General features: G+C 42.7%; 1 protein-coding gene across 1 annotated transcript; it reads left to right on the top strand.

The window, feature by feature from the left end:
• Positions 1-2314: 2314 nt before the first annotated feature.
• On the top strand, positions 2315-22556 carry Gp6 (glycoprotein VI platelet). The gene is given in 9 exon segments (XM_029555782.1): positions 2315-2348; positions 10348-10383; positions 10500-10757; positions 16224-16508; positions 19516-19569; positions 20801-20869; positions 21634-21684; positions 22373-22447; positions 22450-22556. Coding segments are annotated over 9 exon segments (969 nt in total).
• The last annotated feature ends 1703 nt before the right edge of the window (positions 22557-24259 follow it).

The raw sequence follows: 24259 nt of genomic DNA, 5'->3' as shown, positions 1-24259 counted from the left end.
TCACCTCACTAGCCCTGTGTCAATTCTTTTTTAAATTTAAAATTACGTTTATTTATTTTATATGTCTATGCTAGTGTGTGTGTGTGTGTGTGTGTGTGTGTGTTTGCCCGCCATGTATGTGAAGGTCAGAGAACAACTTGTGAGAACTGGTTCTCTCCTTCCACTATGTGGGTGCCAAGGATTGAATTCAGGTCATCAGGCTTGGCAGTGAGCACCTTTACCCTCTGTGATGGTTGGTTTTAATGTCAACATGCCACAAATTAGAATCATATGGGTAGGAAGTGGAAGCCTTAACTGAGGAGCTGTCATAATTGCCTTAACTGATGTAGGAAGACCCACCCCAAATGTGGGCAGTGCCTCTGGTAGCCCAGATTAAAAGGGCAAGTCTGGAGGCAGGTTATTTGTCTTTAGCTTGTTTGACCTTCCCTCACCTCCGAGGTGACTTATCCAGTTCCTGTGCCAAGACTCCTTTGCCCTCCAGGTTTTTAGTGCTAGATTGGGGCTGCTGAGGTACTCGGCCTTAAGGACAGAGCAACTATGAGGGTCTCAGCATCTATGGTGTGATCCAGCTGTTTTTCCAATAAGCTGAATGATAAATTTATATGTATTCGTTCTATCAGCTCTGTTCTACAGAACCCTGACCAATGCATGCAGTCATCTTTCCAGCCCCTGTGTGTCAATTCTTCTTAGAAAGTGTTTTATTTATTATTTTTATGTGATGTCTGTATGTATGTAAGTGCACCAATGTTGTGCAATGCCCTTGGAGGTCAGAAGAGGAACTGGAGTTATGGATGGTTGTTAGCTGCCATGTGGGTTCTGGGAATTGAACCCAGATCTTCAGTAAGAATAGCCAGTGCTTTTAATCTCTGAGCCATCTCTCCCCTTTTTTTTTTTTTTGGTCTTTTTGAGACAGGGGTCAGTCTCCCAGTAGCCCCAGCTGGCCTGGAACTCATTATGCAAACCAGGCTGGGCTTGAACTCACAAAGATCCACCTGGCTCTAATTCCCAAGTGCTGGGATTAAAGGTGTGTACCACCATGCCTGGCTATTCAGCCCCAATTAAAAAAATATTTTATTTATTATTATTTTTATCATTTAAAAAATTTTAAATAACTACATGATTAGAAGAAGCATTTCACTACAGCTTTAACATATTCAGTAACACTAGGTTCACAGTTGAGTTAATACAGTTACACAATATTGAATTCAGTATAAGCCCTGTAAGGCATAAAATTGAATGAGTTTTTTAACCTTTAAAAAAGATCTCCATTTCATTTTAGAATATATTGTTCCTTGCAGAAAGACTCATTTTAAAAATATTTTATTATTTTTATTTTCTGTGTATGGGTATATTGCCTGCATGTATGTGAGTGCACCCGTGTTGTGCAATGCCATGGAGGTCAGAAAAGGGCTTTGGATTCCCCAGGAACTGGAGTTAAGGATGGTTTCTAGCCACCATGTGGGTGCTGGAAATTGAACCCGGGTCCTCTGCAAGAGCAGTCAGTGCTCTTAACCACTGAGCCATCTCTTTTTATGTATTAATTCTTGAATAAAATTTTGCAAGCAAATGAAGGAGATCCAAGTTCAGATCTGATAATTCCTTCCTGAGGATATACAATTGTGTGTTGCACACTGATGTGATCGTTCAGTCAGCCATGGATTGAACACACATGCAATGGTGGTCTGATAAGGTTATAATGGAGCTGAGACTTTTTAAAATAAATTTTTAATTGAATTTTTGTGTATTTCATACACCATAAAGAAAGAAGAGGCAACTGGGTAACAGTCTCCATCTGCTGCAAAAGGAAGCTTCTTTGGTGAGTGGTGACCGGTATACTTGTCTGTAAATATAAGGATCCATATTTAGCATACAGTAAGAAATTCTGTTTACAGGGTTCCACAGCTGGTCACACACAGAGAATAAGTACCTGTGAGCTCCTCAGTTAGGGGTGGGACAGTTTTCATTTAAGTAATTACAATCATCCTAGTAGGTGTGCGGTGAGACCTCATTTGCATTTCCTCAGTGACTGTCAGGGAATTTGTGGGAGTCTAGGACACAGGTCACACCCCAGCAGGCAAATAGATGATGCCACCACCCAGCTGTCAAGAGGAGATATGTGAGGCCCTCAGAGCCTGGATGCAAGTCATCCCACTGCGGAGATAGCTCTGACTTAAGGCGTCTCAATTAGGAAAAGGTGGGGCTTTCAGAGGAAGGGAGCAGGGTGTTCTCCATCCGCATCATGTCCAGTGCCTGTCCTTTAGACTTCCACGACTTCCCTGCTTGGCCACAGAACTCAGGACAGGACTGCAGAACCATGTCTCCAGCTCCACCTGCTCTCTTCTGCTTGGGTAAGTCCTGAGGGTTGAACTGGGAAACTCCATAGCCGCAGGCACCACAGACCAAGGAATTAAAAACCTTTCATCAGTGGTCAATCTCAGGGCCAGAAGGGGATCCATGAGGTTCCATTTATTGGAAGGGAAAATAGGGGCTCCAAAGAGGTGGCATGTTTGGTCTGAGTTGTTTCGATTTATTTTGGCTTGGCCAGGACACACACTCAGGTGTTTTAGGATTGGCCACGTTGTTTTCCCTCTATACCAGGGCAGAATTTTTTTTTTCTTTAAATAATTTTTTGAGAATTTCATAATGTGTATAAGGTGTTTTGATCAAATCTATGCCCACTCCCCCCTCCTCCTGCTCCTCCCATATCTCCCCATAGCATTTTTCTGATAACTTCATGTACTCTTTCTTCTTTTATTTTTTTAATGGGGCTTTTGACTACTCTAACATTCCCCCCTCTGAAGAGGTAACCCTAAAATAGTTTAAGGATTAGCTAAAAGCTCCCAAATACTTTAGACATTTTTGGCTTTTGGAATGGAGTACATTGCTAAGAGGCCAGAGGACATTGTGAGTTTAGCTAAGAAACTGGCTACTTTTCTTTGGAGTCTTTTTACCCTAACTGCCTAGCCAGTTCCTACCTCCTATTCTTATCACACCATCCTCTGAAGAGGTTACCCAACTTGCAGATAGGGAATCAGGATGCAGACTGCTCTGACTTCTTCCATGCTGAACAGGGACACAGGGTGAGGCAATTGAAGTACCCCTTCAGTGGGTCTATGGAAAATACTCCCAGATTGCTTAACTCTTATCTCTGGGGGGAAAAGAAAGTCTTTGAATTGTGAATATGAGATGTGAAGGAGGAGTAAAGACAAGAATAATTAGCATTACAAGTTCTAGACAGGGAAATAGAAAAAAGTCAGAACAGGGAAATTTTCAAAAGTTCATATGAAAGTCCATTGGAATTTTTTGACAAGGGCTTCCAAAAGCATCCCTCTGTTGGGTTCCTCCTCATTTTTCTTTTGTCTGCCAAGGCTGGACTCGAGAGTGATGGGTTCAGGATTTGCTTTCAGGTGTTTTGATAGCTGTTGGACTGGTTAGAATTAGCATCAGTTCCCTCTCAAAGGCTTCGAGATGGGGGGAGAAAACAAATTTATCCATCATTTTAGAACAATAATGGGTTGTCTCCCTTAGCTACAGGTGGGCACTACAGCTGCCATGTGGGTGCTGGGAATCAAACCCAGGTCCTCTGCAAGAGCAGTCAGTGCTCTTAACCGCTGAGCCATCTCTCCATCCCGTAAATAATAATTTTTTATATGGACTTAAGCCTAATGTCTGGGAAGTGTAATCCCTTGAACTCTTAAAGAATTATACTGATGACTTTACTGTTTGTTTATACTTTCCTTTTGGGTGTTTAAGACCATACAGTTGGCCCAAATAAATCAATTTATTTTTACACTTAAGGTTGTGTGAGGCTCTGTTCCTCAGAGGTCACATGGGCTTGAGAGGAGCCTCTGGCTTCTTTCTTTTACCAGTTCCATCTATGTGAAGATAAGTCAAAGGTCCTACTCCACCATACTGGCTTCTCTTGGAAGCATAGAGGAGATATTTCCTCTGAGTTGACCCTCCTCTTTGTAGACTGGACACTGGTTCAAGTCCATCTGGTGAGGTCTCCATGGCCTCCCTGAATATGAGGACAGGTGACTCAGCACAGTTACAGGACACTTTGAGAGATGTTCCATAGTCCCCTGGAACTTAGTCAACCTTGGAGGGTAAGGGTCAAAAATTGTCCTTTAAGTCCCTCTGACCAGATTAGTATAGGCCTCAAAGTATGGTTATTAAACATCCAATAAGGTTGGTTCCACCAGTTTGATACTTTTAATTACCATGTGCTATGTAGATAAAGCTTGATTAAAAAACCAAATATTGGGACAGGTGTGGTGGCACACACCTTTAATCCCAGCACTTGGGAGGCAGAGGCAGGCGGATCTTTGTGAGTTCAAGGCCAGCCTGGTCTACATAGTGAGTTACAGGAGAACTGGGGCTACAAGGAGACCCTGTCTCAAAAAGACAAAACCCCCCCAAATATTCTCAGATAAACCTTGACTAGTTATATATTTTGTTCATTAAACTAGTTCACTAAACTATGATCTTAGAAACGTTAAGGTTATGTATATATTATATATCATAACAAACCTACACAGACATTCATTACTTGCTTAGGCTTTCTCTTTTTCTATTTTGAAAAATATCTCCATTCCCATATCCTTTTAATGTCTTTTACATTCTCATTTTCTTTCTTTTTTTAAAATAATTGTGAGACATAATAGCACTAACAAATTTTCCATCTGTTATGAGAATTCTTTTCCTGGGGGTACTGAGTGATGCTTATTCCCTTTTAAGGTTCTGGTGTCAAGCCAAAGTATGATTAAAGTTTGACTGGGGAACCAATGAATTTACTGAGCTTACTTACAGAGATAACTAAGGGGTTGTGGAGGTGTATGTATGACCTGAGGGTATGCACAGTATGCACACTGGAAAGCCTTTACCCAGCATGGGTCATCCCTTCTCTTCCTATCCTTCCCCAGACTGTATACTTTATCCCTCCCTAAATCCAGGAGGCCATGTGTGATTAGGCCAAATTATATACAGTTGGCTGGGAAGAGTGGCTGGATACTCCAGTGAGGGTTCAGTGACCCTGCTTGGCCCTCCTTTAATGAATGAGTACAACTGTCAACAAGCCCAATTGTGACTATGTTTAGCCATCAGGCACAGCTGAAGTCGTGATGATGGTAGTTATTTCATGCAGAAGAGACTCTGGTACAGCATTATCTTATTAAATGGACATGGAATTTAAAAGGATTTGATGCTAGGATCCACATATGAGGGAGAACATATGTTATTTTTCTGAGTCTGTGTTACTTCACTTAGTATAACAGTTTCTAGAACCATCCATTTACCTGCAAATTTCATTATTTCATCTTCTTTACTGCTGAATAGAACTCCATTGTGTAAATATACCACATTTTTGTTAACCACTTGTCAGTTGAGGGGCACTGAGGTTGCTTCCATCTCTTAGCTATTGTGAAAAAAGCAGCAACAAACATGGTTGTACAAGTGTCTCTACAATAGTGTCTCTATAATATACCTTTGGGTACATGCCAAGGAGAAGTATAACCCAATCATATAATACGTTCATTTTTAGTTTCCATGCCTTTAATTCCAGCACTTGGGAGGCAGAGGCAGGCAGATCTTTGTGAGTTCGAGGCAAGCCTGGTCTACATAGTGAATTCCAGGACAGCCAGGGCTACATTGAGACCCTGTCTCAAAAAGACAAAAGAAAAAAAAAAAGAAAAAGAAAAAGAAAAAAGGTTCTCCATACTGTTTTTCATAGAGGCTGCACGAGTTTGCAACCCCACCAGCAGTGAATGAGCGTTCCCCTTTCTCCACATTCTTGCCAGCATTTGGTATCATTTGTTCTCTGATCCTAGCCAGTCTGCTTGGGGTAAGGTGATACCTCAGGGTGGTTTTAATTTGCATTTACTTAATTACTAACGATGTTGAACACTTATTGAGATGTTTCTTAGCCATCTTTATTTCTTCCTTTGAGAACTCTCTGTTTAGATCTTTAGCCCATCTTTTAATTGGGTCATTTGGTTTCTCAATTCTTTGTTTTTTGGGTTCTTTCTTTTTCTGGATGTTAAACCTCTGTCAGATGCATCACTCGTGAAGATTTTTTTCCCATTCTGTGAGTTTTCTCTTCACTTTTTTGATTGTTTCTTTTGCTGTACAGAAGCTTTTTCATTTAATGAGGTCCCACTTGTTGATTGCCGACCTTAATTCCTGAGCAAGTTCTGTCCAATTTAGAAAATCCTTTCCTACACATGTATCTTGTAAGTTACTGCCAATATTTTCTTCTAATTGTTTCAGGGGTTCCAGTTTCATATTGAGGTCTTTGATCCATTTGGAGTTGACTTTTGTGCAAGGCAAAGATAAGGATCTAGTTTCATTCTTCTACAGGTGGAGATCCAGTTTTGCCAGCACCATTTGTTGAAGATGCAAATACTTCATTGTGTGTTCTTTGTACCTTTGTCAAATATCAAGGGGCTGAAATAGTATGTACTCGGGTTTGGGTCTTCAGTGATGTTCCATTTATCTCTGTGTCTATTTTTGTTCCAGCACCATGCTGTTTTTATGACTATAGCTCTGTAGTATACTATGAGATCTGGTATAGTAATCCCCTCAGCATTGTTCTTTGTGCTCAGGGTTGCTTTGGCTATCCAGGGTCTTTTGTCCTTCCACATGAATTTAAGGATTTTTTTCTAGTTCTGTGAAGTATGTTATGAGGATTTTGATTGGGAGTGCATTGAATCTATATATTGCTTTTGATAGGATGGTCATTTTCACAATTAATTCTCCCAATCCATGAGCATGGGGGGGTGTCCCTCTGTCTCCTGGTGTCTTCCTCAATCTCTTTCTTTAAAGAATACAGTAATATATATTGGTGTTGGTTGTAGGCACAATGCTGTACAATAAATCTCTTTAACTTATTCTTGTCTAACTGAAATATCTCATCCTTTGACCAGTGTCTCCCCAGCTCCTCCTCAACCTCATCTCCTGTAACCACCATTCTACTGACTCCCCAAGTCTGTCTCTGACTCCCCAAGTCCATGGTCTTTACCATTTACCTGTGCTTCCAGTGTTTGAATCTGTTTATGACTAGAGATGAGACCATGGGTGAGATACTGTAACCTGGATACAAAATGGGGTGATGGTGTCTGAGAGTCTGGAAACTCTGATCCTCAACTCCACTAAGGATGGCAATATTCAGTGTCTAAAACTAATGAATCAACACACAGCTGTATAAATAGAGTCCAAAAAATTATACAGATCTAAGCTGAGTTTTTGTCTGATTTAATTTGCATGGGTTTTGTATCAAGACTTCAGGTTTGCTTTGCTCAGAGGGGAATCTTGCTTCTGGGGTAGAGAGACTGGATTGGCAACAGAGAACAACTCTGGGACTTGTGCTTTCCTTTACACAAGCCATTTATTACAAAATTCAGAAGGTTTGTATATATTACAAGGAACTGGCAGTCATGTGGGTTTTGGCAGTCACATACAGAGACTTAGGGCACACAGAAACAGGACACAAAGCCTTTTAGGTGGCACCAGAAGGATGCTTAAACTTTCACTCAAAGTTACCAATGCCTATCTGGTAGTTTATTGGCCACAATGTTTTGTTTCTTAGGGCTAAAATCTTGGTAAACTTTTAGCTTTTAGCTAAGGGGTAACCTTTCATCTGGCTTAATTGCTTAGCTAATGATAGCTGAGTTATTTGTTCAGGACAGGGAGATGAGCTGAGGGCTGTTGACCAAGCTGCTTTCCACAGAGCAAGGAGCCAAAACTTTTGAACTGGCCACTTTTCTCTTGCTAGCCCTGCAGTGTTCTGCAAGACAGAGATATCAGAGTTTCTGTTTTCAGTGCCCTTCCCTTTAGCAGAGAACATAGCCTGGATTTAAATGTTTTAGGCTCATCTCGCCCTAGGGCATTGCCATCCTGGTTTCCTACAGTCTTGTGCAGGCTGTCACCATTGTTGTAAGTTCATATGAACAAATTTCTAAGGCCTGAAAGTCTGTTTCCATATGTTCACACACTATCCCTGGCTCTTACAATCTTTCCATTTCCTCTTCCACAGTGGTTCCTGAATCATGGGTAGGTGGGGTGAGGTTTTTTATTTTTGTCTTTTTGAGACAGGGTCTCCACATAGCCCCAGCTGGCCTGGAACTTTCTATGTAGACCAGGCTGACCTTGAACTCACAGAGGTCCATCTGCCTCTGCCTCCTGAGTGCTGGGATTAAAGGCATGCGCTACCACACCCAGTTTATGGGTGGGTGAGGTTTAATAGGAGTCCTACCCAGTGACACACATTCTGAAATCTCTAATTCTCTAAAACATAGCCAGTTGTGGCCTGTGTACATCACACTCTGTTGCATGAGGAAGCGTTAGTATTCTCTTTATTTCTGTGAGCCTTAGGTGTAAAGATTCCATTGTAGATGTGTCACTTAGAACTCGGCATCTCTGAGGCACTTATTCTCTGTGTGTAACCTGTGACAGAATGCAAGAAATTCAGTGGGGAGGGATGAGGGATGTGGACGAGGGAGGGGATCTAAATATGATTAAGATACATAAAAAATCAGTAAAATACACATGAAGAAAAAACCATATAGATATAAAATGTGAGCAGGAAAAAGCTAAACTAGTCAAGAGTGTGTGCATTGCAGGGAGGGGCAGGAAGGTGCTGGACAGGGTGGGGAAGGGAATCCTTGTTCATCTTAAATTGTCTTTATTGTAGTAAAATACACATACTCATCTTAAGTGAAATAAGCTGGACTGGGAAACAGTGTATGGTTTGTTTTCCCTCATATATGGAACCAAGTTTAAAAGCAACCCCTTGTGTGTGTGTATGTGTCGAGTTTTTTAAAGAAATTGTTTTCATTTTATGTGTATTGCCTGCATGTATGTAAGTGCACCCCTGTTGTGCAATGCCCACGGAAGTCAGAAGAGGGCATCAGATCCCCTGGAACTGGAGTTATGGATGGTTGTTAGCTGCCACGTGGGTGCTGGGAATTGAACATAGGTCCTCTGCAAGAGCAGCCAGTGCTCTTAACCATCGAGGCATCTCTTCATCCATATGCAGGTTTTGAAACAAGAAAGGATCATGGGAGGGGAGGAAGAGCTCTTAAGGGAGGTGGGAAGCAGAGAGGGTTAGGACATCAATGAAGGGGGCTGAAGGGGGCCTAACTGGAAGAGGGAACCAGCTGGAGAAGGCACAGGGGAGGGGACCGAGGGAGAGGAGTGACCAGGAACAAAGAGCAATGGCAGATTTGTGTGAAGATGCTGTGAGGAAACAAACCCCTTATGTTGTATGCTGGCCTGAGAAATTAACTACAATCACCATCAGTGGGATTTCGTGTATTCGCAAAGCTGTGCCACCAGGTCTTCTGCTTCTGAGACAGTCTTGCCATCCCAAAGAAACTCCATACCTATTAAACAGGCACTCCCTGTCCCCCTTCCCCAGCAACCACTGACCTGCTGCTTTCTGCCTCTATGGTTTTGCCTGTTCTGAACATCTTGTATAAATGACATCATGCAACATGCATGTTTTGGGACTTTCGTTGTCTCTGGAAATAGTAAAATAATTATAGACTGGGTATGTAGCCCAGTTGGTAGGGTGCTTGCCTAGCATTCATGAATCCCTGAGTTCAGTCCCTAGCACCACATACAACCATGTATGGTGATCCTTGCCCATAATTCCAGCTCTCAGGGCAACTTGTAGAAGAAAGGGTTTATTTGACTTCCCCTTATCAAGGGAAGCCCAGGCAGGAATGCAAGGCAGAAATGTGGAGGCAGGAGCTGAAGCAGAGACCATGGAGGACGACTGCTTACTGGCTTGCTTCTTCTGACTTGCTCAGGTACCTTCTTAAAATTTTTTAAAAGTTTATTATCATTTTGTTTGTATGACTATTTGGCCTTCATGTATGTAAGTGCATATGTGTGTGCATTGCCTATGGAGGCCAGATGAGGGCATCAGATCCTCTGGAACTGGAGTCACAGACGGTTGGGAGCCACCATGTGTGTACTGGGACCTGAACCTGGATCCTCGGCCAGAGCAGCCTATACTCTGAACCATTTCTCTGAGCTATCTTTCCAACCCCTCAGTTCCTTTCATATATAGCCCAGGACCACCTACCTAGGGATGGCCCTGCCCACAGTGGGCATGGCCCTCCCACATAAACTAGCAATTAAGAAAATGCCTCACACACATAGCCACATGCTAGTCTGATGGAGGAAATTCCTCAATTGAGGTTTCCCTTTCTCAGGTGACTCTAGTTTGTGTCAAATTGACAAAAACGAACTAGTGCAGAGTTCAAGGCCAGCCTGGGCTACAGACGGTCCTGTTTCAGAAAAAAAGAAGTATCTATTCAAAGAAGTCTGGTTCTTTTCTTTTCTCAGGACTGTGTGTAATACAGGTGATCCAAGCACAGCATGGTGAGTATGTCTCCCCAGTCCTCCTAGTTCAGCCAGTAAGAGGTTGGAGGGTGTGTCAGGACCCCAAAGGGACCAGTTTGCATGGGAGCTAACACAGGGCCTGTGATCTCCTCCAGGCCGGCTCCCCAAGCCCTCCCTCCAGGCTCTGCCCAGTTCCCTGACACCCCTGAAGAAGCCAGTCACTCTGAAGTGCCAGGGTCCTCCAGGTGTGGACTTGTACCGCTTGGAGAAACTGGGATCTGGGGAGTATGAGGATCAAGACTTTCTCTTCATTCCTATCATGAAACAAAATCACGCTGGACGCTACCGTTGCTCATATCAGAATGGGAGCCGATGGTCTCCTCCCAGTGAACAGCTGGAGCTGATCGCTACTGGTAACTGGAAGGGGAGGGATGGAGTGTGGCTGGTCTGGTGATTTGGGCGCTGCCTGGCCTTGGTAATCATAGAGAGTGAAAGTGGGGCGTGTTGGTGAAGTAAAGCCCTAAATCCTGTGGTGCTGAGGGTTGGAATGAGACAAGTCAGTTATTGGTCCTGGTTACTAAATTTTTATTTTATTATTGAATTTTTTTTTGGTCTTTTTGAGACAGGATCTTCCTGTAGCCCCAGCTGGCCTGGAACTCATTATGTAGACCAGGCTGGCCTTGAACTCACAGAGATCTGCCTGCCTCTGCCTCCCCAGTGCTGGGATTAAAGGTGAGCACCATCATGCCTGGCTATTATTGAATTTTTTACTTTTTTTTTGGTTTGATGATATTTAGATCACCTCTCCTATCTGCACTTTCCCTCTCTGTCCCAACCCAATTTAATGTACTCTATTATATATATATATGTATATATACATATATGTATGTATATATATATATGTATATATATGTATTTGTTGTTGTTTTCTTTTTTTTTTCTTCAGAGACAGGGTCTCCCTGTGGCCCCAGCTGGTCTGGCACTCGCTATGTAGACCAGTCTAGCCTCAATCTCACAGAGATCCACCTGCCTCTGCCTCCTGAGTGCTGGGACTAAAGGTGTGCACCACCACTCCTGGCTTGTACTCTATTATATAATATATAATATAAATATTATAAAATATATTATATATTATATAGTATGGCCTATAGAGTCTGATTTGTGTCCCTAAATGTCCTTCAGTGTGGTACATCTACTGGGACCACAAAGAGTCCTATCCCTGTAAGACACTGTCTCTTTCCCTCCAGCAACCATCAGTTGGCAAAATTTCTTACCTACTTCCCTATGTCTGTGCTGGGATTTTGTCTGGTTTGAGCTTGCATAGGAATTGTGTATGCTGTCACCATTGCTGTGAGTTTGAGTAATGGTTACTAAATTTAGGGGTGGTATCTCTAAGACACTCATTAATCAAGATAAGTAACTTTTCCTTTTGAGACAGGGTCTCCCTGTAGCCCCAGCTGGCCTGGAACTAGTCATGGAGACCAGGGTGGCCTCAATCTCACAGAGGCCACCTGCATCTGCCTCCTGAGAACTAGGATTAAAGGTACTCTCCACTGTGTCTGGTGCACAAATTGCATTTTAATGTAATGCTAAATTTTTTAAATTTAGTTTCTGAGAATTTCATACATGCATACAATGAAATATGGTCATATCTATTGCCATTTCTCCTGTCCAACTCCTCTGTACCCCTTCCCCCAACACATCCTCTTCATAAATTCATGTTCTCTGCTTAAAAAAACCCACTAAATCCAGCTAGTGCTTCCTGTATGTGCATGGGTGTGGGCCTCCCACTGGAGCATGGAAACCTCCCAGTGGTCACATCTTCAACAAAGAATGATTCTCCCTCTGTCAGCAGCTCCCAACTTTCAGTAGTTGGGAGTGGTGGGGCCTCATAAGCTCCTTCCCCATCTGCACTGGAGTGTTTGCTAGCTTGATCTTGTGCAGACTCATGCCATCACCACAGGTGCTGTGAGTTCATGGGTACAACAGCCATGCCATATCCAGAACACGGCATTTCACAGTGCACCTCCCTGTCCTCTGGTTCTTTTTTTTAAAGCTTTATTGAGAATTTTGTACATGCATATAAGGTGTTTTGATCAAATCCATGCCCACTCTCACCCCTCCAACTCCTCCCATATCTCCCCATCACTTTTTTCTGACTTCTTTCTTTCTTTCTTTCTTTCTTTCTTTCTTTCTTTCTTTCTTTCTTTCTTTCTTTCTTTCTCTCTCTCTCTCTTTTCTTTCTCTTTCTCTCTCTCCCTCCCTCCCTCCCTCTCTCCCTTCCTTCCTTTCTTTCTAGTGGGGCTTTTTGCTACTTTAACATTCCCCACTCTGAAGAGGTAACCCTAAAATCTTTTAGGGATTAGATAAGAGCTCCGAAACACTTTTGACATTTTTGGCCTTTGGAACAGAGTATGTTGTTAAGAGTCCCAAGGACATTTTGATTTTTAGCCAAGAAACTGGCTACTTTTCTTTGGGGTCTTTTTACCCTAACTACCTAGCCAATTCCTTCCTCTTATTCTTGTCACATCATCCTCTGAAGAGGTTACCCAAATTGCCAATAGGGAATATGGACGCAGACTGCACTGGCTTTTTCTACGCTGAACAGGGATTCAGGGTGAGGCAATTGGAGTACCCCTTCAGTGGGTCTATCTAAAAGACTCCCAAATTGCATAACTCTTATCTGTAGGGAGAAAAGAAAACCCTTGACTGGTGAATATGGGATGTGACGAAGAAGTAAAGGCAAGAGTAATTACCATTACAAGTTCTAGACAGGAAACTAGAAAAAAGTCAGAACAGGGCAAATTTCAAATGTTCATATCAGAGTCCATGGGAATTTCTTGACGAGAGCTTCCAAAGCATCCCTCTATTGGGTTCCTCCTCATTTTTCTTTTGTCTGCCAAAGCTGGACTCAAGAGTGATGAATTCAGGATTTGCTTTCAGGTATTTTGGTAGCTGTTGGAGTGGTTAGAATCAGTGTCATTTCCCTTTCAAAGACTTCGAGATGGGGGAGAAAACAAATTTATCCATCATTTTAGAACAATAGTGGGTTGTCTCCCTTAGCTACAGGTGGGCACTACAGTATTGGAGACCAAGATTTGAAGTCTTACATCTGAGCAGCACTTTCTGGTTAGGAACAAAATCATCAATGAGAAATAATTATCTAAATAACATTTTATATAGACTTAAGACTAATGTCTGGGAAGTGTAATTCTTTGAACTCTTAAAGAAATATATTTATCACTTTAATCTTTGGCTATACTTTCCTTTTGGGTGTTTAAGACTATACAGTTAGCCCAAATGAACCAATTTATTTTTACTCTTAAGGTCATTTGAGGATTTGTTCCTCGAGGGTCACATGGGCTTGGGAGCAGCCCGTGGCTCCTTTCTTTTACCAGTTCCATCCATGTGAAGATAACTCAAAAGTCCTGCTTGACTGTGGCTGGATTCACTTGGAAGCATGGAGGAAATGTTTCCTCTAGTTGACCCTCCTCTTTATAGACTGGACACTGGTTCAAATCCATCTGGTGGGGTCTCCATGGTCTCCCTGAACAGGAGGACAGGTGACTCACCACAGTTACAGGACATTTTGAGAGATGCTCCATAGTCCTCTGGAACTTAGTTGACCTTGGAGGGCAAGGAGCAAAAACTGTCCTTTAAATCCCTCTGACCAGATTAGTATAGGCCTCAAAGTATGTCTGTTGAACATCGAATAAGGTTATTTCCACCAATCTGGTACTTTTGATCACCATGTGCTATGTAGATAAAGCTTGGGCAAAAATAAAACTTTCTCAGATAAATCTTGACTAGACGTTATTTTTATCTCATCCTTTATATAGCATAACAAACCTAAACAGACCTTCATCACTTGCTTAGGCTTTCTCATTTTTTCTATTTTGGAAAATACCTCCATTCCCATATCCTTTTAACATCTTTTACATTCTCATTTTCTTTTTTAATAATTATAAGACATAATAACATTAACAAATAAGTTTTCCATCTGTTGTGAGACTTCTTTTCCTGGGGATACTAAGCAATGCTTATCCCCTTTTAAGGTTGTAGTGTCAAACCAATGTTTGATTAAAGTTTTCCTGGGGAACCAATGAATTTACTGAGCTTACTTACAGAGATGACTGAGGGGTTGCTGAGGTGTATGAGTGACCTGGGGTATGTGCACTGGAAAGCCTTTATCCAGCATGCATCATGCCTTCTCTTCCTAGCTTTCCCCAGATTATATACGTTAGTCCTCCCCTATCCTCTGGTTCTTATTTTCCATTTTCCCTCCAGTGGTGTTCCCTAAGCCTTGGCCAGGGTTTGGAGGGGTTGGGGAGGGAAGTGGGAGAAGAGTAGGAGGGTAGAAAGTGGAGGGTGTAGGGACTGGGGGGACAGTGGAGAAAGATGTCCTGTTTAAATAATACTAAAATTGTTATCAGTATGTATTAACTATACAGAGGTAGTTAACTAGTAATAATAATGATAATTTGCTGGGGGGGGAGTTGGACCCTGGGGTCCTCTGCATTGTTATCTCCCTACTGTGCAGTGAACCCCAACTCCTCACTTGTGAACTTGAGAGTCGTTTCACTGCTGAGCCACACCCCAGCCACTCACTGGTGGAGTCTAGGCAAGTGCCAGGCTATATCCCCAATCCTTCTTTAACCCTCTTTAATAAAATTTTAAAAATAGATTCTTTGAGAATTTCATACAATGCATTTTGTTCACATTCAAACCCCTTCCAGCATCTCTACTCCTACCCTACTCCACGAACCCACCTCACGTTCTCTAGTATTAATTTTATTTATTTATTTATATATATTTTTTGAGACAGGCTTTCCCTGTAGCCCCAGATAGCCTGGAACTCACTATGTAGACCAGGCTGGCCTTGAACTCACAGAGATCCACCTGTCTCTACCTCCCGAGTGCTGGGATTAAAGGCATGTGCCACCATGCCCGGCTATTATGATTCTTTTTTAAAGGCCTATGAAGTTTAATCTGTGTTCCCCAAATGCTCTTGAGTGTGGGTCTATATCTTGAAGTCTGGTAAACCTAACAGGTTTCACACCCCTAAAGGAAATATACTGTCTCCCAGCAGCGCTTACTTGCCAAGGCTCAGGGATCAGGAACAGGGGACAGAAAGATTGTAAGAGCCACAGGTGGTAGAGGAATGCAAGGACACTGTATTGTCTGGATATGACAGGGTAGTTGCACATATGAACCCACAGTGCTTATTACCGCATGGCCAAGTCCTTTTTTATTGACTCAGTTTGCTCACTGACAATTTCAGACCTCTATATAGTGCACCCTGTTTATTCTAACCCTGCCCTATCTTATCTCCCTCCCATCCCCGTCTTCTCCCCTCTTCCTTACATTTCCACATTCATGTCTTTTTGTTTTGTTTTGTGACCCATTGATTTGAACCAGGACTGTTTGTGGTGGTCGTGGGTTTGGAACTATTCATTGGAACATGGTAGGCCCCTGGGTTTGCCTATCTAAAGACAATGATTATGTGTCCCTTAGACTCCATCAGAGGCCAATAGTTCAGCAGAGTCGGGGAAGAACCCCCAAATCCCCTCCCTGATCCCTGATTGACAGTTGACAGGCCCAGTCTTGTGCAGGCCCAGTGCGGGCAAGCAGAGTTGCTGTGAGGTAATGTTTGCAATGGTTGTCTTGCCCTGAAGATAGTTTCTCAAATCTCTTATCTTCTGGCTCCTATATTATTTCTGCTACCGTTTCCCTGTGACCTTTGAGCCTTAGAGGGCATGGTATAAATGTTTGGGACTGAGCACTCTGCTGTTATTTATTCTAAGCATCTTTAGCAAACGCTTTACCAATCTCCCCAGCCCTTTTTTTCCATCTTTAATGCACATTTTCTCTCTTCCCAGGAGCTTTCACTAAGCCCTCACTCTCAGCTCATCCAAGCTCAGCAGTCCCTCCAGGTGGGGATGTGACCCTGCAGTGTCAGAGTCGATATGGTTTTGATCAATTTGCTCTGTACAAGGAAGGGGATGCTGGGCCCTATCAGAAACCAGAGAGGTGGTATGGGGCGGATTTCCCCTTCGTCACAGTGACTGCTGCACACAGTGGGACTTACAGGTGCTACAGTTTCTCCAGCACATCTCCATACCTGTGGTCAGCCCCCAGTGACCCCGTGGTGCTCATGGTCACAGGTAAGTGGGTCCAGACCTGAGATTCCTTCTTCTACATTGGCAGACCACTGTGGGAATTCCAAGGGAGTCAGAGGTGCAGGTAGGGGGAGCCTGAAGCTCCAATCAACTTTGGAGATATATGAGTATCCTTCTGCTTCTATGACACATCACCACAGACTCCATGCATCACAGTAACACAAACTTATAATGCTACCATTGTGAAGATCTCAAGTCTGAAAAAGTTCTCACTGATTTAAAGTAAAGCCATCAATTATTGCAACACCATAATAGTTGAGCTAGCAGAGACTCGAAAGGATGAGAAGACACAGATGAAGCTTTAAGCGGAAGATCTGAGACTCATGGTGCGCAGACTCAGATCCTTCTCAGTCCTAGCTTTTATTCAGAACTAAAATAATGGATGAGTTGAGTTTACAGGAAATATTGTGCCAAGAACACATAAAACACACAATAACAAGGAATACAATGTACAGATGTTACCGGACAAAGCCAGCTCTAAACTAAGCTTGTGTGTTAGAAACATCTGCTTCTTTAAATAGCTTCAGCCCAACCAGAATGTTTTCAGGAACTTAAGAACACATGTTTTTCCTTAGAGGTTTGCCTTCTGGGAACACTGTTTGCAGTGATCACATAATTCTTTTGTCTTTTCATTGAACATTAACTCTGGAAGTTGTCATAGCCGTCAAGTCACAAGCTGTATCAACTCTCAATGAAGTGGCTTATTATACAACGCTGTTTGCAATAGTTGTTGCTGGTTTTAGTACATTTCTCTCTTCCTACAATGATCTCATGCCCACAAGCAGACTCTTTCCACTCCTTTCCTGGATCCAAGCAACATCTTTTTTTCTTTCTATCTTTTGAGACAGGGTCTCTCTGTAGCTCCAGCTGGCCTGGAACTCACTATGTAGACCAAGGCTGGCCTTGAACTCACAGAGATCCACCTGCCTCTGCCTCCCAAGAGCTGGGATTAAAGGCATGGGACACCACACCCATGCAACTTCTTATCTGCTTTATCTTTGTATAAACTTGTTTTCCCTGAGCATTTCACACAGATGGAGTCTTAAATTACATAGTCTTCCTGACTGGTTTCTTTCCCTCAGTATCATGCTTTTAAGGTTCCTATCAATAGTCTAGTCTTTACTACTTTTTAACATTTTTATTTTACTTGACACATGATATCTATCAGTGTGATATTTTGATATTTTGATATATATACATTGCAGAATGATTACACCAGACCAATGAATATACTCCTTGCCTCATATATAATTATTTTAGTAACAAGAGCACTTAAACTTCACTCTTGAAGCAATTTTGAAATATATTCTTATTTATGTTCCATTAAATAGGATTTATTTTTAAATTTTTAGTTATTTATTTTTATTTTATGTGTATGAGTGTTTTGCCTACATGTAGGTAAGTGTACCTGTGTTGTGCAAAGCTGGAGGAGGCCAGAAGAGGGCCTTTGACCCACTGGAACTGGAGTTATGGACGATTGTTAGCAGTCATGTGGGTGCTAGGAATTGAACCTGGATCCTCTGGAAGAACAGCCAGTGCTCTTAACTGCTGAGCCGTCTCTCCAGCCCCCAGATTTATTTATTTTTAAAAAGTATCTATCTCAGAGAAAGGTATGGTGGCTCAGGCCTGTAATCCCAGCGCTTGTGGGGTGCAGGCAGGAGGACTAGAAATTTGAGGTTAGCTTTGGTTACACAGCATATTAGTTACTTTTCTGTTGCTTTGATAAAATGCCACGAACAAGGCAGTTTACAGAAGGAAGAGTTTATTTGGCTTATGGTTTCGGACGGATGAGTCCATCATGGTGGGGAGGCATGGCAGGAGGCAGCAGCAACAAGAAGCCGAGGGCTCACATCTTAAAGCACACCCAGGAAGCAGAGAGAGAGAATCTGAAATGCAACATGACTCTCTACTGCTAAAGCCTGTCCCCAGTGATGTGCTTCCTCCAGCAAGGCTGTGTCTCCTAGGAATTTCAGGACCTTCCCAAAACACGGCCAGCAACTGACCAAGTGTTCAAATACTTGAGCCTGTGGGGGACACACAAAACAAAACAAAAAAATATAAGAGATAGGGACTCAGTGGGCAAAGGAAGTTGCTGACAAGCCAGAGGAACTGAATTTGATCCCTGGGACCCACATGGTAGAAGAAGAACTGACTTCTGCAAGCTGTCCTCTGACCCCCACACTTGTGATGTGGCATTTGAAATCTCCAACCAATCAATCAATCAATCAATCAATCAATCAGTCAATCAATCAATCAATGTAATAAAAATATGGGCAGGGCTGTATCACAGTGGTAGAGTACATGGTTAACATGTACCCAGTTTCAACTCCTAGTACCAATAAATAAATAAATTATTATTTATTATTTTTATTTTATGTGTATGAGTGTATTGCCTGCATGTATGTGAGTGCATCCCTGTTGTGCAATGCTGTAGAGGTCAGAAGAGGGCTTCAGAATCCCCTGGAACTGGAGTTAAACACGGTTAATAGCCGCCATGTGGATGCTGGGAATTGAACCTGGGTCCTCTGCAAGAGCAGTCAGTGCTCTTAACCACTGAGCCAACTATCCAGCCCCATAAAAACAATTTTTAAAAGGGAGTGTATATGCTTTTCTACCTTAATACTCAGAGAGAATATTATTTTAAATCTTGGCCTCCTTTCTCACCTCATACCCCTTCTCACCCACACTGTGATTCCTGACCCATTTCCTAAACATATCCCATGGCTCTTGTCTCCATATCTAGTGCCAGGCTTGCTTCCCTGAACAAAGTGAGGGTGTGACAACAGTCCAGAAGAACTGAGGTTCCACAGGCAGGAAAGCAGCCGCAGTGTGCAGCAGGGAATGTGCCTGGTGTGACACCCACGACAGCCAGTATTGGATGCTCCCTTATACTTATTTGCCATGTGTGGAAACTGTCATAGAAATGTGTCATCATTTGTTCAGAGCTCACAGATAATAGAGTACTAACTTTTGTCCTTTTTTGATTTCCCAGGAACCTCAGAGACTCCCAGCCAGATACTCAGTGAGGTATCACTCTCCTTAACAAGTGAGTTCAGTGGATTCTGGTGTCTGGGGAATGAGGTTGAACCATGATGTTGTTCCTAAATGTAGTCTCCAACCCTCAAGAGGTATATATGCACAGGCTGAAAGAGGTCAGGAAATATTTGGTTGGTGTGTAAATACAATGGGTGGTCTCAGGTCTTAGGAGGAAAGGGGCTTCCTGTGCTTAGAGGTGCTTAGAGGCTAGCAACTGCTTGTTCTCCTATGAAGCTTTTTTTTGGTCTTTTTGAGATAGGGTGTCCCTGTAGCTCCAGCTGGTCTGGAACTTGCTATGTAGACCAGGCTGGCCTTGAATTCACAGAGATCCACCTGCCTCTGCCTCCCAAGTGCTGGGATTAAAGGTGTGTGCCACCATGCCTGGCTATGAAGCTTATTTTAAACTGAGATGAAATCCACACATGATGTGCCCATTAGATGGCTATAATTACACAAACCCAAATGAAGCCAACCATACACTCTACCAACCAACCAACCAACCAACCAATCAGCCAGTCATCCATCCATCCATCCATCCATCCATCCATCCATCCATCCATCCATCAAGCCATTCATCCATCCATCTATCCAGTCAGTAAGTCAGCCATCCATCCATCCAGCCAGTCAACCAACCAAACCACCAAGCAATAAAACAACCAACCAACCAACCAACCAACCAACCAACCAACCAACCAACCAACCAACCAACCTAACCAGTCAGTCAGCCAGCCAGCCAACAAACCAACCAATCAACCAACCAATTAACCAAGCACCAGCAAACCAACGAATACAAGTGTTGGGTAGGATTTAGAGAAACTAGAAACTTCTACATTATTGGTGGCATTGTCAAACAAAGCATCTTGTTTGAACACTTGTAGTCCCTCAAAAGTTAAACACAGCTATGCTATGACCCAGTGGTCTTGAAACTCTCAAGTTGACACCAATTGAAATGGAGAACTTATGTTTACACAAGCTCCAGTATGGGAATGCACACAGCAGTGTCATTCATACTAGCACTGAAGTGGAAACACCTCAGGTACCCGTCAACTGATGAATGGTCCAAATCTTGAAGCTGCTGTGGGATGGGCACTAAGTCTTAGGACTTTTTGAATTTGTTAGTCTCAGTGGTTGTGCCAGACATAAGGGCTTTAGGGTACCAAGACATCTCAGAAGAGATATCTGGAGGGTGGGGCTACCTGGGAAGAACTGACATTCTACTTCTTTGTAATCCTCCTGCCTAGAGCTCCCAGAAGTCACCAGGAGACATTTCAGACCTTTGAACTCGTTCACTCACAAAGTCTCTACAACTGGTGAGTAACTAGACATTTAAAGCTCAGCTGCAAGAAGTGTAAGACTAGGTTTCTGTTTACCAGAACCGAAGCCTTTTTTTTTTTTTTTTTTTTTTTTTTTTTGAGACAGGATCTCATGTAGCCTAGACTGGCCACATACTTATCATTATAGCAGAGGGAGACCTTGAACTTCTGATCCTCTTGCCATCACCACTTGAATACTGAGGTTAGAGGCGTGTGCCACCATGACCAGTTTATGTGGTGCTGGGGATCAAACCCAGGACTTTATGCATGCTAGGCAAGTACTCTACCAACTGAGCTATTGCTCCAACACCCCCCTTTATGTTTTATGCACATCTAATACACATAGCCTGAAGATGAGTTTATATATTTCCAGTGCACTTGTGTTTTGACTGCAACCTGTCCTATGAGATCAGGTGTGGAATTTTTCACTTGTGTCATAAAAAGTATCAAATTTTGGAGTATTTCATATTTTGGATTTTCACATTAGGAATGCTTAACCTGTACTATTTTAATTTTCAAACCAACCCATTATGTTGTGGTACCAATTTCATTGGACAGATGGCTTACAGAGGCTGAGATACTTTTTAGGAGGCTCATGTTATAATAAATACTGGACTGGGGAGTCAAGTCTGGCCAGCCTCAATATGGTTTGTGAGTTCCTTAAATTCCATGGAATCTACCTCACAAGCACATGTATTTATTTCCAGCAGGGGAGTTATTTCCTTTTGTGCACACTTGGCATCTTTTTCTTTCATTCCTAGAAACGTCTAAGAATGTTACTGTCTCTCGAGAGGTGTCCAGCCCCCCATTTGGTAAGTGTTCCTGTCCAGATCTACTTCCTTCACATCCCATCTCTTCACCCAAAGCAGACTCCTTTCCCTCTACAGGGGATATGTAGGTCTGTTAACTTGGGTCCTGGTGTGTAGAATGGTAAAGGGTGGAATATCAGCATGTGGAATTCAGAATTGGTCAAGAAGATTAAGTGGGCAGGTTGGGGTTTTCCAAATAATCAAAGAAAGGCACTCTGTGGCACACGCCTTTAATCCCAGCACCGGGAAGGCAGAGGCAGGTGGATCTCTGTGAGTTCAAGGCCAGCCTGGTCTACATAGTGAGTTCCAGGACAGCTGGAGCTACAGGGAGACCCTGTCTCAAAAAGACCCCCCCAAAAGAAAGTCATTCCCTTCCCTCTCCTTCCCCCTTTCCCTGTGCCCCTTATAGCTATCTTCTTTTTAAGATGATAATATAACTACATGTTGGCTGTGCCTAGGGGGGGGTTGTAATGGAGTTGAAGGAGGGGATATATGGGAGAAGCATTGAGCAACTGGGGTTATCTGGTCCTGACCTTTGGTGTGGATGGGGGGGCCCTGTAGGAAGGTGATGAACAACATCTCTGCTGATGGAGGATAATAGAATCTCAAATCAAGGCTATAGCAGTGAGAAAGAATGGGGCCTAGAGATGAGATATTCACAATCTGTTTCCAACTTTTTTCTACCCTATAGGTTTTGCCCACCAGCACTATACCAAGGGGAATCTGGTACGGATATGCCTTGGTGCCGTGATTCTAATATTCCTGGCAGGGCTTCTGGCAGAGGATTGGCACAGTCGAAAGAAACCCCTGCCACACAGAATCAGAGCTGTGCAAAGGCCACTCCCACCCCTCCCGCCAACCCGAAAATAACATAGCTTTCAGAATGGGAGGCTGACCGGATGTTTATGACCATTAAAGCCCCAGGCATCGGCATACCCAAGAGTGAGAAGGTTACATAAAGATGCATGTGGGAGTAATGTGAGGGCAGGGTAACAGGTAGGCTAGAGGGCCATGGGCCTTCTTGGTGCTCCATCAAATGGTTGATCCAGGGTCTGCTTGGCTGTCCAGGAATTCCGCACCGGGTGGAGAGAGTCTAGGGGAAACCTTCTGATATCTTGCACACTGTGGCTATTACAGTCCACCTGCATGGTGGCCTTTCTTCATCTCTCTCTCTAATATGGGTTCAAGATTAGTTTCCAAAATACCCAGGTTTCACAGTTGGCTTTCCATGTCCCCTGGTCACCTGTGATCCTCTATGATGGTTCCTAGACTTAGCTCTTACCCTCACCCCATCTTAAGCCACAGTCCGATATATCTCCTTTTACTTCTTAGAATGGGAACTGTTTTTTTTCCCAGGATGTGGGATACGCGGGTATTTTTCATTCATATATAATATTTAGTATATAGTTAATGCAATCACTTCCTTTTGTTTAGAGCTGATATGTTCCAAGACTCCAAATGGATGCCTAAAACTGTGGATAGTACCAAACTCTATATACATCATGTTTCCCTACATATATTATTGCATTTTGAGAATATTATCAAGTAAAATAAGGGATACCTGACCTCACAATCCCTGTGACACTGTGGCAGTTGATTTGCCAACCAGCATGGCTACTAATTTCCAATGAACAGGAAGTGTATGAACATCCGAAAGGTTAAGTCATGACTTGGGTGGAATGGAATGTCAGGTACAATGGCATGGGAGTTGTTAGGCTACACAAAATGTAAAACCTATAAATGATTTCTAGAATCTTCCATTTAATATTTTCAGATTAAGGTTGACCACATACAATGGGAACAATATGAAGCAAGACCATACTTACAGGGGGTCTTCCTGTAAAGCACACCGATGGTCTCCTTTATATTAGAAAGTATCCTAAACATATCTAAAAAGTCAGACTAGGCCAGTACAGAGAGATGGGAAACACTGGTGGCTTCTAGGGGCTGACAGGGGGAAGTGGAAAGGAATAGGAGAATTATTGTTTAATGAGTTTAGACTTATTTTTTTTAGGGTGACGAAGATGTTTTGGAACTAGAGAGAAGTGATAGTTATCTAATATTGTGAGTGTGCTAAGGGCTACTAACTTTAAAAATGCAGTAAGGCAGTGTACACTTCTAATCCCAGCACATGGGAGGAGAGGTGGGAAGATCAAGGCCAGCCTGCACTACATAGTGAGACCCCATCTCCAAGACAAATGCAGTATTGTGACCATGAATAATAAAATATTAAAAAAACACAGGAATTTGAATGTTTTGACATAGAAATACTACATATGTGTCTCTATGTGCACCCCATAAACATGTACACTTTTTATGTCAGTTGAATGTTATTTAGGAGAAAGCTAATTTATATTACATAAATTTCACCATCATGGTTGGTTGTCAACTTGACAGAGCTGGGAACAGGAATTATCTCTATCAGACTGGCCTCTGGGAACACCTGTGAGGCATTATCTTGATTACTGAGTGATATGGGAGAGCCCAGCTCACTGTGGGCTTCATATTTGTGATTATAGTAATAAAGCTGATAGCCCCTAGGATTGATGAGATCCTGCTCCCTCCCCCTAGAAGGTGA

Source organism: Nannospalax galili, unplaced genomic scaffold (assembly GCF_000622305.1).
Source record: "Nannospalax galili isolate Female #2095 unplaced genomic scaffold, S.galili_v1.0 scaffold2107, whole genome shotgun sequence".
Taxonomy (NCBI): Eukaryota; Metazoa; Chordata; class Mammalia; order Rodentia; family Spalacidae; genus Nannospalax; species Nannospalax galili.
Note: the sequence above shows the minus strand (reverse complement) of the source record. Positions and strands in the feature narration are given on the sequence as shown.